At 37.8% G+C, this 20,236-nt stretch overlaps 2 protein-coding genes and 1 long non-coding RNA gene across 3 annotated transcripts; all 3 read left to right on the top strand.

Moving 5' to 3' along the window:
• On the top strand, window positions 1-7,885 carry LOC108669875 (apolipoprotein D). The gene is made up of 6 exons (XM_018157305.1): window positions 1-48; window positions 1,567-1,672; window positions 2,721-2,808; window positions 3,217-3,407; window positions 6,063-6,131; window positions 7,193-7,885. The coding sequence occupies exons 1-6, from the start codon at window positions 41-43 to the stop codon at window positions 7,289-7,291; spliced, it is 561 nt and encodes a 186-aa protein (XP_018012794.1). The 5' UTR covers window positions 1-40; the 3' UTR covers window positions 7,292-7,885.
• Window positions 7,886-12,371: 4,486 nt separating this feature from the next.
• On the top strand, window positions 12,372-15,565 carry LOC108669874 (apolipoprotein D-like). The gene is made up of 4 exons (XM_018157304.1): window positions 12,372-12,403; window positions 13,430-13,535; window positions 14,353-14,440; window positions 15,468-15,565. The coding sequence occupies exons 1-4, from the start codon at window positions 12,396-12,398 to the stop codon at window positions 15,563-15,565; spliced, it is 300 nt and encodes a 99-aa protein (XP_018012793.1). The 5' UTR covers window positions 12,372-12,395.
• On the top strand, window positions 15,564-17,499 carry LOC108669877. Its single transcript, XR_001930688.2, has 3 exons — window positions 15,564-15,648; window positions 16,659-16,727; window positions 17,257-17,499. It is a non-coding gene; the product is annotated as an uncharacterized LOC108669877 (long non-coding RNA).
• Window positions 17,500-20,236: the final 2,737 nt, after the last annotated feature.

The following is a 20,236-nucleotide window of genomic DNA, read 5'->3' as shown; positions in this document are numbered from 1 at the left end:
TCGCAGTTATCGTCCACCTACGACGGACTCCATCACAAACATGAACGGGTGAGAGTTATTATAGATATATTATACGATGAATATCAAAATGAGTCGTGCAGGAACCTTGCGACAAGTGAAAACTTGCAACATAACATAACATAACATAACATAAGTTAACATAACATAACATAACATAACATAACATAACATAACATAACATAACATAACATAACATAACATAACATAACATAACATAACATATATTCAATATCAAAGTCTCCGTTTTCTGAACTACTTGCGACAGAGTTCATCTCACAATACTCAAGTCCTATAGAAACATCAAGCAATGGACGATGTACTGAATATTTTGTGCCGAATATTGAATAAATCCAGCCTATAAACTTGAAATTGAATACCAAATAGGAGAGTTCGATAAATGAAATAGGAGAGTTCGATAAATGAGTTCGATAAAATCACCGAGGTGGATGGAGAATAAAATAGTAGATCATATATAATTTTAGAACACATGTTTTCTTCATTGCGGAGACATAATTGATCAATCACATTACACAATAATTAATGAGTGGTCAGAGTCAGCTTTGGCCGAATAACAATACGGGTTGACGTATTGACGGTAATTTACGGTAAAATGACGGTGGCAAAAAATTTTTGCTGGGTTGAAAAGGACGCATAATGAGAACCGCTTTTTTTGGAGCTGGAAAGTGACCTATGAGCAACAGCGAAGTTCGCCAACTACAATTATTTGGGAATCCAGCTATTATGGATTGCGCAATGCAATCCATAATAGCTTCAATTCATAAATCAGAGATTATTTCTCTTGCAGTCCCGAAAAAAGAAGATCAATTCACGCTCGCTGCTTGCCGGATTTTATATAAGCATAATAAATGAAAAACACACTAACAGTCGTCGATACTGTCTAATTGCTGTCATTGGATAAAACTTTAGTTCATGCCAAGAGGCGACCGTGAACATTCCATCGTATTTTTAAGCACAACTTCAAGTCCAAGTTGCCTGCCATCGGCCGCGTAGCCTTACAGACCTCAAACGACCCGCATAAAGATTCCATATAATCCCTCATAGACAACCTTGAAAAAACCGTCACAGAGATCCATCCTTACAGAGACACCTACAGAGATCCAAAGATGCCTCCACACCCACATAGAGATCCTCACCGAAGCCCTCATTTTGATCCCGATACAAACCCCATAAATATCAATCTACAAAAACTAACACAAAATCCCCAAAGAAAATCTAATCAAGACCTCTAATGAAGCCCTCAGAAAATACCCAATAGACTCCTATTGAAACCCTTATAAAGGACCTCATAGATAATTTACACCTACTGACAGCAATCACTCACTTAATTTGCTCAAGAATTATCGGGAAGTCCGTATAGACAAACAAGTTATCGAATAATGTTTTGCCAAATATATTCCACATCGCATTCAAAACAAAGTAGACCATAATAATCAACGGAGATATTCCATGTTATCATATGATGGCGACGTGTAAAACATTTTACGTGTGGCCAAAACGAGAACATTTTTCTTGTGCCTCGCGCAGGTTCTCCGCTGTACTCCTGCTGGCCGTGGCCGGTCTGACGAACGCTTACCTCGACCAGGGAGTTTGTCCAGACTTCCAGAACATCGCTGAGTTCGAAATTCCTCCGGTGAGCATTTTAAAGGCACAACTCAAAACTAATCCTCGAAGCATTCTAGTGTTCCGTTCCGTCATTCTTGTTTTGCAAACCTCTCTTTTCAAGACCAAAAAGTCAACCAATGGCATTTCAAATAAAAAAAGGCAAGGTCATTTAACACTTAACTTTCATGCTGCACATTTGATCTGCTAAGAATTAATTTCGAATACATGGTGTTCACTTCTACGTTTAAATTTGAGTCTTATATTCTCCAATGTAAAACTTGAATTCAAAATTAAATTAAATATGGTCTTAATTCTACCTGGTCCAGCTTTCAATGCAGTTGATGAAATTCTATTAGCATTCAAGTGTGCATAATTTGTCAATAATATCAGTCACATTCCAACAAACATATGTATATGTTAAACGATTAATGAATCGTAATTTTAACTCAAATTTCAGTAATTTCCCGATTTTACTCAACTCTTAATGAGCTTAGATGTTAGCCTTCATCTGGAACAAGTATTTCTTCTACTCATCAATAATTTGAATTAGACGACCAGATTAGTTTCATGGTTGCCGAATTAATTCCATGATTTCGCAAATTCCCTAAATCTTAGTCCGCACTAAACACAAGAAAAATTTCGCATCACGGAAAACGTTTTCGTTCCTGGATATCATTGGTAACGAAGTAGCAGTTCGAAGCAACGCTGGAGAGCCCCCTGAAGTTCAGTGGTTCCTTATTGAACTAACGTGTCAACCGGTTTATAAATGCTACATTACATTTGCACTGCCCCATCATCTAATCACTTAATAAAAATGCAAACGTACAAGGATACGAAAACCTTCGGAGAATTCAAGGAATGTAATTTTCAAATCTATAAGAATGAAGCGACGCAATGTATAAGAATGAGCAATGTAATATATAAGAATGACATTTAATGAAACGTAGAAGCACAAATAATGCCATGAAAGTTCGGTTCATTTAATCGGCTCCAACGCTAATGTTGAGTATTCATTGTTTGAACAATATTCTCAAATCTTGATAAGCAATAACTACAAGTGGTATTTCAATTTACAGTACCTGGGCCGTTGGTTTGAAACCCACAGATACCCGAACGGTTTCGAGACTGGCAGCAAGTGCGAGACGGCAGACTACGGCGCTATCAGTGAGTAAACGTCATCTGTCACAATGAAATGGTCACATGAATCCGAATTGGTCACATGATCCGAAAGCGACATTTTTCGCACGAGATACGGAGACTCCATGTATTTTGTAGAGCCAAACTGAGTCAGGCTGACTAACACATTTTCAAAAATTTCATTGCTATTTGGGCTAAATCTTTCCATTTCTCTAAGTGATGATATGTTCAGCCCTTAAACTTGGTGGTAAGATCAAAATCACAATAATGTATTTTGATAGATTTCGCTACTGGATTACTTTAAAGCAAACCTCTACTGAGCTATCACTTAATTAGTATAATTGCAGCAATTATTTCTTTTGTAATAGCTATCAGTTTGAACATTTTTCGTTAGTAAAGTTCAGATTTTTATTTTAATATTGGAAAAAATTGCAGACGACACGACAGTCTCTGTCGTGAACACCGCCAACCTCGCCGACGGGTCCCTGTACGTCATCAGCGGCACGGGCACCGCCACGGACGTCCCCGGTCAGCTCATCGTCCAGTTCCCTGGGGAGTCTGTCGGCTTCTACAACGTCCTGGCCACTGACTACGAGACCTACAGCTGCGTCTACACCTGCGCCCAGGTCAGTTTAGCGTCTGCAGCTGCGTCTACAACTGCGAACAAATTAAGTCATTGTAGCGTCAGTAGCTGCTTCTACAGCTGAGCGTAGGTCAGTGTAGCGTCAGCAGCTGCGTCTACACCTGCGCTCAGGTCAGTTTAGCGTCAGCAGCTGCAGCTACAACTGCGAACAAATTAAGTTCGTGTAGCGTCAGCAGCTGCTTCTACAGCTGCGAACAGGTCCGTGTATTCGTAGTATTCATAAAGGTACAGAAGTTGATAGATCAACGATCCGTACATGGACATCGCGATAAATTGAATTAACCTTTTTAAGACCACATTTTTTAAATCACATGAAATTTTTTTGTTATTTTTAGTGATTACGGTCACCAAGTAGTGTATAGATGAGTATGGAAAATTGTATATTGAAAAAAATGTACGGCGACATTTCAGTCCACTTGGTCTTACGAGACTCCAACATTAAACGGGACCATATGATCCATTTATTCTTTTGAGCACAAAATATAGATGATATTATGCAGCTGGCATAGTTAATTATCATTTTATAAATTCCTTTTGCTAGCAACAATAAGAAGTCCGAGAAACTGGCAAGAAATAATAATTCCTGTTTTTTCAACATCCTTGATGTTGGAAAAACATCAAGGATGTTGGGCCAAAAACGCCAGGGCCAAGGTTGTAAGGCCAATGTCCAGGCGGAGGGTTCAGAGTCCAGGTTAAGAGGCCAAGGTTAAGGCTGAGAGGCCCGAGTCCAGGTATAGAGATGAGGGTCCAGGCTGACAGGCGAGGTCCATTTTGAGGGGCTAGGGTGGAGGCTGAGAGACCAATGTTCAGGTCGGGAAGCAAGGGCCTAGGTTGAGGGGCCAGGGTTCAAACTGAGAGACCATGGGTCCAGGTTAAGAGGCCAGGGTGGAGGCTGAGAGACCAAAGTCCAGGTTGAGAAGCCAGGGTGGAGATTGAGAGGCCAGGGTCCAGGTTGAGAGGCCAGGGTCCAGGTTGAGAGGCCAGAATCCGGGTTGAGAGGCCAGGTTCTCAACTTCCATGCTGTTAATTTCAATCATGATTGATTCATTTTCTTCTTCAAATTTGCCAACAGAACTGGTTTCAGGTTTTTTGGTGAAACCAATATCGCATACAATATGTCCTCTTCATACACAGAGTCTTCTTTAGATTCACTTGAGAATAAAGTAGCAAGATGCTGTTCACATAAACTGGGACGTTTTCTTGGAGAATAAAAAATTTTATGCTATATTGTAGAAAGGCGCTAAATTATAGAATAGTAATGAAAACCATTATTTTATATCGTAATTCTCTACTTGCTTGGTCGTAAGACCAACGTGACTCAACGGTCGCGTTTCAAACAATGCAGTGTAATTCCGACTGTACTGAACGATCGCCTTTAGAAATACAGTGTGAAATATGCTTTTAATTTTATTTTATGTTCAAATTTTGCATGTGCACTCACCATTGTACTAGAAACAATGAAGAACCATTTCAATGCTGTAACTTATCTGACTTTCCCACCATAGTCCAATAAAGATTGAAAAAGTTCAACAAGTGAATGTCACCACGGATTCCCAACAAGATCAGCGCTGTACTGTGTAGTTGGCGGCAAAGAGTAGAGTTGCACCACCGAAACAAAGCAGGGACGCTTACCAAATACTTTCAAAGCAACTAGCGCCAATTCCTATCATCACAATAATATTACAGAGCATGTTTGAAAGACGACCATACGGTACACCTGGTCGTTAAAAGTTTAAGCGGACATAGCCATATATTGAATTAAACGGACATCGCGATAAATTGCCATTAACGAACATCGCGATTAAGTGATAAAAGTTGTCTCTTTATAATCAACGATATTATTCCACCGGATGATGTAATGGATGAAGTAGCATCTACAAAACTCATCGTCGAAACGAGTGTCAGTGGCTTGACAGGATCCATCTGAGTTGTTGTTGTTGTTGATGTTCCCCGAGCCCCGGTTCCCCGTCTGAGTTGTTACTTTTGAAAAAAATATAAACCTACAAGCTACGAATGACATCATGCCTGATTAAACTGGGTCAGTATGACCCACTTGAGGGCAGAAAAATAGGCTGTTAATGCAACTTCCGCGTGTCTAGCTTATATGCTCTCAAGCTTGCTCGATCGATGTTATATTGAAAACACAAAAAAAAATATTTACACAACGAAGATTTTCAGTAATTGGAGCTTGCAAGCCTGGTCTGTAAGCAGCATGGGCATCATATAAGATTATAACGTTTTCACTGTCCGAATTGAGCAATTAAGGACAAGTAATTGACCGTTACATTTTGCTTCTCGTGGTGATTGCAGGGATTGCACAAATTTATCCTAACGAGTGCAACTTTATCACAAGGAGAAAAAAATTAACATTCCCATTGTGACTTATCATGTTTGATTCACGGTATATTCCAGTCTAGGATACCAAATAGATTCCTACCTAATGATTGCGTTAACCTGAACCGGTAAATTCCTGGATTAAATTGATTATACATTCGATGGCACAACATACGAGATAAAAAATACTACATCATGGCGATCGCAGTTAAAAACTTGTTTTCCTGATAAATCACTGATTTTTGGGAGCGAGAACTCAATAGTGTGAGATTTATTGTCCTGATGTTGATTTATTCCAATGCAGATTGGGGACTTACGTGACCAGTACGCGTGGGTGATATCCCGCACCTGGGAACTGGATGACGCCACACTCGTGAGTGAAAACATACAGAGTCGTTACGAAATAAATCTTCTGAATATATGCTTAATTTAGTGTGATTGAAGTCTGGTACCGCAATAGGAGTTTTTGGAGCGCGTATCAAGGATACTTATCGTGTCGGGGTATTGTATATAGGGGCTGTTGTGGGGCACGTATTCAGGATACTTATCGTGTCGGGATATTGTATATAGGGGCTGTTGGGGCGCGTATCCAGGATACTTATCGTGTCGGGATATTGTATATAGGGGCTGTTGGGGCGCGTATCCAGGATACTTATCGTGTCGGGGTATTGTTATAGGGGCTGTTGGGGCGCGTATCCAGTAATAAAGTTGAGGGACTCATTGAAGCAACCAAAAATGACTACTTGTTTGATAACATCCAAAAAAACATGACTATTGTGATAAGGGCATCCAAGGTTATTTTGATTTACTGCTATTATAATTTTCAGTATATTCATTTCTCTATCGTTGGATGCCAAGTTCAAAATAATCATTAATACGGCAAAATTTTCAATCGTTGAAATGGGTTTCCAACCCGATCGATCTGAACTCAAATTCACCTTTATTTGAAAAAAACGCTGCTTGCCGTGTTGAAATTCGTTAAACAATTTATAATGCTGTTCAAACTTCACATAAATCTCGGGAATACATAATCGTATACTTCATCGCTCATGTTAAGTTAATACGTGCTTGACAACATACTCTTTATTTAAATTAATCAGTCTCCGGGAGATTGACGCCAGATTTATCCTATGCAATTCACATTCACGGAAATTTCAAGTAAAAAAATTATTTATGTTTTGAATGAGATTCTTCATGAACCCAGGTAGTAAATGATGGACACAAACATCCTGGGAACCATACTTTCAAAACTCGCTAAGTCAATGCTCTATTTTCTTGTCTATGATTGGTGGATTTTGCTTGAAAGGCCGCCAATGATTGATTTTTTTGAAAGTATGGATTGAATGATTGAATTTTGATTGATTGAACTTTTTTTGAAAGTATGACCCCAGAAAGTTCTAAATTTCGGGAATTTCAACGTGGATTTTCACGCAGGCGGTGGTGCTTGACGTGTTCGAGTCGAACGGCATCGACACGGCCGTGTTGCAGCCTACGCCGCAAGGGGGAGACTGCATCTACACTCCTGCCCCTTAATGCAGCAAAAATCGGGAACATTGTCACGGAAATTCAGGATTCGAAATGAATGCAATTTACTTAGGAAAGTCTACCTGCATTTTTTTGTTAGGCTGAATGTATGGCTGTCGTACATGGTTAAAATAGTGCCAGTAGCATTCATCAAATTCTCAGGAGAAATGTTTCAGGTAAAAATACTAACTGTTGGTCAATGAGGCATCATTTAATTAATCATCGCGATTTTTCCGAAAACTGGAAAATGTAATAATCAGTGATAGAAAATTGTCTTCATTTGTGTCGAACTGATCGATACCTTGAATATTTTAATTTTTAATACAAGTGTTTCTGTCGCATTTTTAATCAATAAATTTTCAAACGTTTTTTATATAATTGCCTGCCTTAAACTAAATATCACAATGCCTCTAATCACTGGCATTCCATGTTAACTGAAGGTTTCATCACATAATCAGGTTGCACCAATGTAATATAATAGTTACCTGACAATTAAATACTAATTTCTAGACCCTGCATGGAAAATCGAATGTGCATCGATTGAAGCCACTGATAGTTGACATCTTACAAGATTTCTATTCCAAGGATTAAAATTATTTCATGGCGCATGTTCATCAACCAGAATCGTAATCTTCACCTCCCCAGGAAGTATTTCTGTCTTCATATAACCATTAGCCATTTTTCCATGCCCAAAAATGGCATCTGAATATTAAATAAAACAAAATAAGAAATAATGAAAATCTTACGTATATACACTATTATATGACTATTTGGTCCTTGGAGTAGGCAACCAATCACCACATGAACTCAACAAATTGGGAAAGATAAATCTCATTGCATCCCATCGTATAATGTAATGGTCCGCCGGCACACACATCGACACCAGATATTGAACGTTAAATGTTTATAGGATGCTCGAAATAGAAGAAATATGGATAAGATGGAAATGCCTCCCTTCCCCGGCCAGCATCAGAGCAAAAATATCCGCATATCCGAGGTTGAGAAACCTGTGCCTGTACCTTCAAAAAAGGTTAAGTGGTCGTAGATTCATCAGCAATCATTGACGGCCTTTCAAGCAAAATCCACTAATTATAGTTAAGAAAATAGAGCGTAAGTACTTAGGTTCACTTAGCCAGTTTTGAAAGTGGCCCCTGATCAGCTGCTCATTTGCTCACTATGCATGTTCAGTCCGGCGAACTTATGAGTATCGAAAAAGGTTGCAAAGTATCTTGCAAATTCACATCTGACTCACTTCCTGTTGCTGAGTGTGGTGAGCCTATTCTATCCCTAAACGGCACCAAAATTAAAATTGGAAAAACAAAACAAAGGTCACCTTTCCGTTTAGTAAAAATAAATAAACTAAAAGGATGAAAGGAGAGATAGGATTGATCAAAAGATAGTAGTAACTTGATCACATGACAGTAAGAAGCCTGCTGCGAATAATTCAATTATTGCAATATTCATTCACAGCAAACAATATTCATTCATGGTCAGCAATATTCACTTTCGTCGGCAATAGTCTTGCCTGAGGACACTATACACGCCATTGAGAAGAGGCAATTTCTCTCTCTACGAATCACGCGATCAAATGCCATTCGGACTCTTAAGAGGCATTCGGAAAAGCAAATTTTCGGACTTGAAGGTGCAGTCAATTTTTTCCGTTATGATTAGTATGTTTTATAAAAGCAGCATCGAGAGTCCGTCATGATGGGTGCTTAGATATTGACGCAAAAAAAACCATTATTAACCAACTATTAGCACCTACTGTATGACTTGAGGTCAAATTTAAAGGAGGGCGCAGCAGATGCCTGTGTAACGAGGGAGAGGGCTTCCCTCAGAGGTCACGTACGTGGGCTACATTCGTAGTCTTCTATCATGGGCTACATTCAAGGGACAAATTTTAGTGCTGAATTCGCAGACCACATTCCACATCATACAAGTGCCGGCAACCCATCACACCGGCAAACCCAGTGCCCAAAAAATCGGCATCGGCATACACGGCACCGACGAAATGGTACCTGCAAAATTAGCACTAGCAAATTTGAACGCGGATAACCCGGCACCGGCATACCTGACAACGGCAAACCCGGTACCGACAAACATTCAACCTTCAAACCACCGGCTTCGTCAGAACTTTGAGATTGTTTTCCGAGTAGTTTTTTGCGCTTGTAAAATCTTCCTGTAGTATCACATTAACGAAATTTTAGCATTATTCGAATGGTATCCAATTTACTTGATTTCGTTCATATGTCAACCCAAATTTTGTTACTCTATGCGTCTTTAACTTGACAATGAATGTTGTACATTCGAAACGTCATTCAATATTAAAAATGTCTATCGGTAATTTAATTTTCAATCTTCCAACACCTACGAAGAATTTAGTACGACATATTGAAAAAACTAACAAGAAGCTAATAAATAAAACTAATTCTCTGGTCTTTAACAAAGCTTACCCGCAAAAATGTAGGTAAGAGTAAATGCAGGAACACACTTGCCCAGTAATTCAACAATGATATGTTTGACAATAATGATGATGAATGGATTGGATTACCCTATCCCTTGGGCGATTATTATGGTGCAAATTTCAATTTTTATTTGCTGTAAGGAGTGCAATGAAACCGCAGTAGAAGGCACTATTGAAAGATCAAATAAGATTTGGCTTTTTTCTCCAACTCTCTTGCGTAAAATATAACAAAGAACACTTATGTGGACGAATCGAATCAAAACTCTAAACTATTATAACTGATCAAATTAGTTTCAAAATTTCCTACTCGAATCACATGCGCTGGACCGGAAAATTATCGCTTTATCGCTCCATGAACAGGTCAGCATGAATAAATTGATAACAAATCTTTTTTAAATTCACCCCAATTTAGCGCGCGAGTGGACTTGAGTGAGATGAGAAAGCTCATAATTGGTTTATTCATCAATAAATTTGCTATGTCAGAAAAATTCTTTTACAAGAAAAATTTCGTCACAATTGTGGACCCTAAGGAAACCTAATTTGAGCTCTCCAGTGATTAAACACTAGATTTCGGTGAAACGGCAGTGATTTTGTCCGAGTTGCCAGTAACAGCGACGAATTAAAGCGCCAACGCTGCCACATACAGCCATCGGCGAAAGCTTTATAGTACTGCCGGCCACAGCGGTGAAGGGAAGTATCCGTTAACGACATGGCTTTGACTATTCCACAAAATTTCAATATTTTATTACCCTTTCCCATTGACAAGAGTTTTAAAAGGAGTTTTATTACAGACTACGAACGATGAAATGTTTATAAAAAACTTCATGAAGTTAAATTTTAAACCAAGATTAAAAATACATTAGCTAGATGAATTTATAAACTTGGTTGAAATGTTTCTTATATAGCTGAAAATCACTGTTGAGGTTCACTATTCACTGTATTTTTAATTTTTCTGAATCGTTTATCTAGAATCCTTTATACTTCTGCTAATTCGTTCATATTCGAGGCTATATTTCCTTAAACAACATCAATATATACTTTTAATTCAACCTGAATTCCCTCTATTGATGATACTTTTCTGTCGAAGGATATCAAATTATTCTTTTGTTTTTGCAATTTCGATTTTACTTCAGTCACTTCCTGAGTTTATTTTTGTGGTAAGATTTTCTAATTCTTTCAGTTACTGAGTTACTTCTCCATCAATAGTTTCCACTATTGATTTTACTGCAGGCAATTCTTTCTCGAGAAGATTGATATGCTTCATGATGCCCTCTCTAATATATCTTTTTTTTAATGGTGTTGAATTCCATTCCAATCTCTTCCACAAAAACTGATCGACACCTTTTATAATGTCGGTTTATAAAATGAAAGCTTATGCACCATATAAAATAATTGATACACAAAATATTTACAATTAACTCTACTTAGTGCATTTACGGTTTGGTTTAGAAAACTAATTTCATCTAGTCAAGTTTGAAGATCCCTTAAAAAATATTCGAAAATACAGATTTATGACGGAAGTATATTAATTAAAGTTGATAGAGGGTTGTTCATTTACACGCCATTGTCATGCGAGGCAGCCTGTGAGCAGAAAAAAAACTTGATGAAAGTCCCTAAAAAAATAGAAGAGGCAATAACAGATGTCCAAAGAGAGGTGATGTTCAATTAAGGAAATATTAATCAGTTGCAGATTGTTGTTGATAATATCTGCGATGATTTACACCATCTCTCCACCAAAATAAATAAGGTTATAATTCAAGCGAACATATTAGATCAATCATTGAAAAAGATTTTAGAAATACGACTTTGAAAAATGCTCTAGAAGCGGAAATACGATAATAAAAACAAACTGAAGAATCAGTTTGTATTTCCTTCTCAAAGTTTGAGGTGTCTCATAATTAAGAAATCGAACCGCGGAAAAACTTCACTACTACGGAAGTTGCTTACAGAGAATTTTATTGATTTCAACAATCTTCTCCTGCATAGTAAGTCAACTCATCAGCCTGAATAGAAGTTGTTTAAAAATGCTTTCGATAAGGGATTTCCTAAATCTGAAATCATTGATTTATTTTCGAACGGCAATGAAAATATTGACGAATATCTTGAAAATTCCCCTATAAGACGTCAATAAAAATGTGCAATCGAATACTCAGAGAATACTGCTTCGGTACCTGATCGAAGTGGCATAGATCACGAAAAGAAAAATTTGTACATTTTTGATGATATTGCTACCGATTCAATTTATTTATCCAAAACTATCACATATTACCAATACAATCCATCAGAACGAAATCAAGTCTATTAATTCTATTCGAGTTACATTTCATTGATATGAAGAATATTCACAGTGACTACATTTCTTGCATATGCCCTTTGCAGAGTTTCGAAAACTGTGTAGTAAAATGTATAAAGAACCTAATAGATTTGTGCTGATTAATAAAGATGAGCACATGGGTTCTGGAAAGTACTTCAAAAAGTTAATGCTGCTGCCGTGACGTCAGACGGACTTTGCCTTCATTCCCGCGGCCTGGAACTGACGTCATTTGGCCGGCGGTGCACCACGTGGCCGACGGTGCAAACGATATAAGGAGTGCGCGGTCACGTCTAAATCGCAGTTATCGTCCAACATCGTCTGACTTCATCGCAAGCATGAACGGGTGAGCAAGGCATTGAATATTTATACACATTTCGCGATCATCACAAAAAGTAGAATTAGTTTTAATAAAACAAAAAATTATTTACCGTAATACAATATTGAGATAATTCCAAGACATTTTTCTTTCTAACTTTTCTAGCATGAACTGCTTATGCAAACTAAAAAGATATAACACCTATGAAAGGCATCAATCGAGCAATCGAGTTAGGTTAATATACATTTACAACTTTATTACGACAATTTTCCACGTCTTCACATTTTATTATGAGTTTTAGTGGACGCCACGAATATTCGTAGAAGAAAGTGCTTCATGTTACTGTTAATATCAATAATCAGAGCTGGGCAGCGCTACTTTGAAATGGAGCGGCCGCTACCGCTACATGCTCTAAATGTAGCGGGCGCTACCGCTACCGCTACACCCACTAGATTGTAGCGAGCGCTACCGCTACCGCTACAGTAAAATGTAGCGCCGCTACATTAGCCGCTACAATGGCCCAAATTATTGGAAATCTCTAAATATTTATTGTTCTGCTTTTGGGATTTACTCATAAACATTGAATGATAATAAAACATTTTCTAAACATATCTATGCCACTTTATTGCAATTAACCTAACAGAACTAGTACGGGTTAGATACAGTAAATAAAAGTTAAATTTATTTTCATGTTTTACCTTCCCTACATGGATGTCTACTCTAATCTATCAATCTCAAAAATAATGTGGCGCGCTGCTGCCCACCTCTATAAATAATTACGACGTAACTCCAAGAAATAAATTTGATGCTAATTAGCACCAGCTACAAATTAATCGCATCGGCGAACTAAGTGTTGCTTTTCTCAACAACCCTGATGACGTGATGACTAATTTATTGTACACTTAATTTTGTTGCTATAATGCTGAGCATTTTCATATTTTATACAAAATTATGTTGGAATTACGATGTGATATTTTTTCAATGTCAATTTGTTTGCTCTAATGATGTGATACCCATGATATTTTATACACAATTTTATTATCTTTGACGCAGGTTCTCCGCTGTACTCCTGCTGGCCGTGGCTGGTCTGACGAACGCTTACCTCGACCAGGGCAATTGTCCTTCAATCAAAAACGTCGACGAGTTCGACCTTCCTTCTGTGAGTCTATTGATGATATAAACGAAAATTACACAGCAGAGCATTTATAGTTTGAAATCCAGCTTATCAATCCAATATTACGAAAGTCCATCTAGAACAAAACTTATCAGAAATATCATTTCAACTAATTCCGAAAAAGCACCAAACGTGCAAAAAGATGATCGCATGCATGAATGTCACAAGCAAGAAATCCAAAAAGTAAAAACTTTTCTAATTTTTTAAGTTATTTTTGCAAATATCTTCCTACTGCCAACTCGTGGACAAGTATCCAAGTTGCATTGAAATGCCTGCAGGTCTTCTGAAAAATTTTGTTGAGAGGTGACAACAGACTAGCTGCTGAATGGAAATCTGGTTAGAATAATCAAGCTCCGTGTCAAATTTCATGGTCATCATTATCTCGTTACATGTAATGTTATTGAAAAGTATGGTTTTTTTAACAAAGCGTTTTTCGTCGAAGCGTAATTGTTTTCCGACAATTGTACATTTATACTCAATATGCCAGTTTCGTGATACCCTAGTCATGTTTTCTGAAGTAAGGTCTAACTGGATTTGTTATTTGGAGGGCCTCAACTCACTTTCGTCGCATATATTTTTTCTGCAGCATTTTTGGAATATTAATCCCATTCCTCATCTTTAAAAGCTTCAATTATGGACCGGCTTTGAGGTAGACAACAAGAAACTGAAACTTTCAAGATTTCTTTATCATATCGACGTTTGATCGAAAATGTATCCCAATTCACATGAAAGTTTAACTAAATTTGAATCTTTTTCAATTCAGTAAATCTCAGTTTTTAAATATAAAACACGCAAATTTCAGTACATGGGTCGATGGTTCGAGACTCACCGATACCCTGATGGAGTCGAAATGGGAAGAACCTGCGTTACGGCAGATTACGCACTTGTCAGTGAGTCTACCATTTATTTTGTACAATGAGGGTGGCGGCATAAAATATTCAATAAGCCATCTGATTCTGATTCATATTCAACGAACGTTGTTCCAGGTAAGGCAAATTTTCCATGACTATTACTCAACTTGTACCAATCAATTGCATCATCGACCTATGCAAGCCACATATGGCTTATACGCACGGGCTGTATTGTAGCGTTCAAAGCTATGTAAGACACATCTGAACTAACGGAAAGAGTTTGGAAATCACGTAAGAATAATAATATTTCTTCGCATCAATATTCTTTCAAGCAATATTTAGGGTATAAAGCAGTATCATTATAATAAGGCAGTTTTATCAAAGTTATTAAGGAAATCTCTCTAAATTTAATCTCTATGAAAAACTGTACTGCAGGGAAAAAAGAATCACGTTGTGGTTAAAATCAAGTGCACTTGGGAGCAACCAATGGAATCTCTGAAGAAGAATTCGGTTAATCTGAATGGATAATTTAATATTAAGTGAAAAATATAAATGCAAACATGTAAAATCGAAAAAATACATGTGTGTCTCAAAGTTCAATCTCCGTTTGTGAAAACATTATTTACAGAAATATTCACATATTGTCTCTACATTTAAAATTTTTTGACCGCTATTAGCAGCAGATTTATCAAAGTTAAGTAATGAATTAAAGCGATTGATAAATTCGTCGTTCTTATTATTTTACATACATCCGTTATGCCTTTCATTATTACGTGTTATTTATTTTCAAAAATATTAAACAGATTATGGCTCGGCATATGCAATTAATGTCATTAATGATCTACTTCGCACTTCATACTCGCTTCCAGGATAATAGCTTCATTTTTCTTTCGATAAATCACTTGAACATCATATTATTAAAAATCTGCATGCGATACGATGATCATGATTGCAACGTACCTCAAACGATTCATCAGTAATAGTAACTTATTTCTGATGATTTTTTCATATATATAGATACTTGACCTTGTTCATACACTATATACAAGAAAAATGAAATTTTCAGACGACACGAGATTCACCATCACGAACACTGCTAACCTCCAAGACGGATCAATCCAACGGCAGCACGGGAACGCCCTGACCGCTGACGAACCATTGTAGGGTTCCCAGGCGAGCCTACCATCGTCTACAACGTCCTGGCCACCGACTACACTACCTACAGCTCCGTCTACAGCTGTGGGGAGGTCAGTGTAGTCTCAACAGCAGCATTTTAAGCTGTGGGGAGGCCAGTGTAGTCTACACAGCAGCATTTTAAGCTGTGCGGAGGTCAGTGTAGTCTCAACAGCAGCATTTTAAGCTGTGGGGAGGTCAGTGTAGTCTACACAGCAGCATTTCGAGTTTTGCGGAGGTCAGTGTAGTCAACACAGCAGCATTCAAACAGGCGTGGAGGCCAGTGTAGTCTCTACAGCAATTAATTAATGTCTATTCCCGCCCAATTGATGAGTCACTATGTAAACCAGTAATGGTATCGTGATTAAAACCCTTTTGACGACTTTTTACAAATTACACATTTCTAACAATTTGGAAAATATATTTCAAAAGAAGCAATGGCGGCGATTCGGGCACCTCTACAAAGAGTGTGTAATTTTTACCCTGCTCTGAGATAGTTCAGTGCATACAAACATGGGCACTCTAAATAACCCATTTATGATCATGAATAAATAATCAAATTGACCGTTAGTTGGCTGTAAAAAATTTATTAATCGAAAGCGAAGGAGGAGCGGCCATAAAACAAATGACTTGGAGGATAGACGACGCGTTTTGGGCTGGCTTGAAAAAGAGTTAAAACTTTATAGGGGAATGACGAATCCCAATATCGCGCCACAGCCTGCGGAATAAAAGTTGGACATTTATAACCAGTCTTAAGTATCAGACCTGTAGAACAATGTTTGGAGGTAGATCAGTTTATACCCATTCATGTTATATAGTAAAAATTGTTTATAAACTAAACGAAATTTCATTTTGACTATTAAATATTCCTCGGATGACAACTATAGCAGGGGACTACAAAAACATATTCATCGCATTAGTAGTTCTTTCATCATTAGTACTCATGATTATCAAACTACTTGACTTCATTTAGATTTTAGATGAAATATTCTTCTTCGGAAATACATTATAGACTGAATTACGCTCAGCACATTCTTGTGATTTCATGATACATTGCATCCCAAAATGAGCAAATCTGGCGCAGGGAGAAGACTACCGCGAGCAGTTCGCGTGGGTGCTGTCCCGCACTGAGGAGCTCGACCCCGACGCACTCGTGAGTACAAAGTTATAATGGGTAACTAAATAAATCTGAGGTATCAGTAGAATTATTTTTATAAATGAACAAATATTTCACAGTAGTTAGATTGAATATGTCAGCATTTGAACAATTATTACATTTTTATTTTACCGTATATCATGCCACTAATTGCAAAAGTTCTTGAATTCAGCACCTAATCTAATGCGATTAAGGTATTTTAGTTGCAAAGTTGAAAATGGCTCTTTACATAACATATTAACTAAATTCTGTTCATAAAAAAGTTATGACCTATAAACTTCTCATCAAGAATGTCGTTGATTGTCATATTTGAATGTCATATTTCAATTAACAACCATCAAAACTTTGTTTAAAACAGAGACTTAAGGCGTGTAAGCAATCAATGACCGCAACAACTTTGTTGAAAATAGAAACTTCAGAAGTTGTTGCGGTCAACAAACACTGAAACTTTGTTGAAAATGGAAACTTCAGAAGCTGCAACGTTCAATAACCGCCACAACTTCGTTGACATAAATCCCTCCTACAGGCTGCGGCGCTGGACGCCTTCGACTCTAACAACATCGACACGTCCGTCCTGCAGGTCACGCCGCAAGGCGGCAACTGCGTCTACACGAATCCTCCTCCGCCTCCTCCCAAGGTTTAAAGGCTGAAAAACCGGTGTGACCTTCGAATTTGAGGATTTTAAATTATTACGCTGTGTTTGGAAAGGAAATGGAAAGATATAATCATAGTACATGAAAGTGTCTGGGATAAGTAAAGGGAAAGCATTTACCTTCATTTAACTTTCCTCTTATCGATATTTTGTTTGATTTAAAAATAGCAGGATATTTAAATTCGATTACATTCACGAGAAGAGATTTGGATTACAGCCGTCTGATAATTTAAGTCATCTTCTGAAGATAAATTACGAAGTTATAGTATCAATTGCAATCTTCGAAGATGTACGTAATATGTCGAGGTGACAGGCCTAATTAGAATAAATTAAATAGTATATTCATCTGAAAAAAGCTGCATAATGCCTCATGAGTTGCTTAATGTTTATCAAAATAATAACAATATTTTGCAATAGCTTACACATTTGAAGAGGTAAATAGAAACGCATTATAAATGCTACCATTTAGAAAATGAGGAATATGCATGCTACTCCTAGTGTTTATTTGTGGAAAGTGGAATTGATTATTATACCTTTATGCGTCAAGAAACCAAGGCGAGCTAACAACAGAATTCCCATATGTGTCCAATATCAAAATTTCAATTTCGATTGGTGAACGTTGAAAATCGTCAGTAAGAAACTAAAATCTTTTGATGCAAACTTTCGCTGGAAATTAAACGTCTGCGCGTTGAATGAAAGCAACCAACAATATTTTTTTGCCACCATTCTCACGCTCATTCTATTTTAATATCACAAGTAGATCTGAATTTCCTGCACTTTACCCTTTTAGGGAAGAAAATCAGCATGCAATTCATTGTAATGATATATTAAATGAGTTGGATAACTTAAAAGTTCATGAGTTCGAAAAGTATTTCCGAGTTTCAATATCTACGGAGATTGAACTCAAAGAATTTGACGAGTTTATATATTACACTGAGAAGCATTCATATATCAGTAGCTAGCAATAAATACCATGCTCTCAGTGACAGCCAAAAAAAATATAAAAATATAAGTTACTTAAAATAACCGAGATTGGTTACTTAAAATAACAACGAATTAAATGGTTCTCTTCTTTTTGAATGAAACTACAAATCCAAGCGAAATAAAACATTTATTGACCGTAAGATTTGCACCGACGGTAACAATAGGTGCATCAACGTCTCTTCCATCTGAGCAACAATTATAACGTAGCATTCAAACCCGTACAAATGCGATAAATATTTTGATATATCAGCATGACGAAGGGTAGGAGGGCTGCCAGTGCAAGGAGGCGTTGCCCTTAAAAATTTTTTTGTCGGGCGATTTTAGAACGCGTGACGATATGAAGACGTTTAATTCTGGTGATGCCGTTTTTAGGTTAGGTGGTGAGAATTGTGTTTTTTTTTTCATTTTACGAAAATTTTCAAACAAAATATAGCAGCTGCGCTGGGAAAGGGAAATTAAATAGCACATTCTGTGCCAAACTGTATGAGTCAAGGATGTTGCTTATCCATTTTCAATTAGCAAGTAAATCAGTTAAAATAGTTTCAACTATAAACTAACGCACGTTTGCTGAAATTTAATGTTTGATACGAGACTTACTACGCGCGAATCCTGTTCTCTTCATTAAAGTATGACTTGCTTGCCAGAGTTGAAATAGTTTCACTTCTGATAGCGTAGGCTCTCGCATTCCGCATACCAACCAGTGAGGCTTTTCAAATTGATGCTACCCAGTCGATACTAGCGACAACCGGAGCATCAGCATGCTTTGAACGTCTACAAACCATGTAATATCGATGACACCGTTAAAACCATACCAGCAGATCAAACATGCATTCATGTCTGAATTGCCGCAGTTCCTCTGAATACTGAACACGCCGGAAATCGCAGTCTGTCCGCGCTGACGCGAGTACTGTACGTGGATATACCACTAGTGACTTCGCTGTCCCGGCTTAAAAACGAAGGTTCGCGAGTCTGCCGTGTAATTTTACGCAGGCCATAAATGACCGAGTTCAAGGGCTGAGGACAAAAATTTCATAGCCTCTGATGCATTAATACAATTTTATCCTTCACGCAATAGATTTTTTTGCCAGGTCAATTCGAAATGCTTTGGACAAGAAAGTTCGCAACGCTTTTGGCAGTGGCGGCTACAATCAGAAGGGGTGATGATGTACACCATAAGACATAACCACCTACATTTGAAGGTATTTATTTATTGTTTTATTTCACTCACCACCTTCTTCACCACCATATACCTTATTCCTTATTTTTTAATTTACTCACCACTTTATTCACCGAATTTTCGACGAAGGAAAAATGCAGCTTCAATCTTGACTGTTTCTGGCACGTGGTTTGGCTGCCAAGTGAGAATCTTGGTAGCAGCCCAAAGTAGCACGCAATGAAGTTGCAGTCCGTTTCATTAATTCGACGTCTTGCAAGCTAATAGGTAGCTTTTCAAAGTGGGTGGTAGCCTTTGTACCAAGATATTTGATTTACATCCTGGGAACATGTAATCCGATTCAATCATGGTGGCGATCTTTGGCACTTGGAGCCTGGGTGTTGTCGGAGACCGCTCCAGGGCTACATTCCAGAGCTAAGCTCGCGGGCTACATTCCAGGGCTACGCTCGTGAGTTACATTCCAGGGCTACGCTCATAGGCTATATTCCCCATCCCACCATGAGTAATATCTAGTGGCAGACCCGGTTCTTGCGGAAATGGCAATGACAAACTTGACATTACAAACCTGTACCAGCGAACTTGGTGATGGCAATCCGGTTACGGCAAACCAGGAATCGACAAACCTGGTACCGGAAATCGAGTTACGGCAACCCGGTAACGGCAAACCAGTTATCTACAATGTAGAGGGCTTGTACT

This window comes from Hyalella azteca, unplaced genomic scaffold, assembly GCF_000764305.2.
Source record: "Hyalella azteca isolate HAZT.00-mixed unplaced genomic scaffold, Hazt_2.0.2 contig10071, whole genome shotgun sequence".
Taxonomy (NCBI): domain Eukaryota; kingdom Metazoa; phylum Arthropoda; class Malacostraca; order Amphipoda; family Hyalellidae; genus Hyalella; species Hyalella azteca.
The sequence above is the reverse complement of the archived record's forward strand: the minus strand, read 5'-3'. Positions and strand labels throughout refer to the sequence as shown.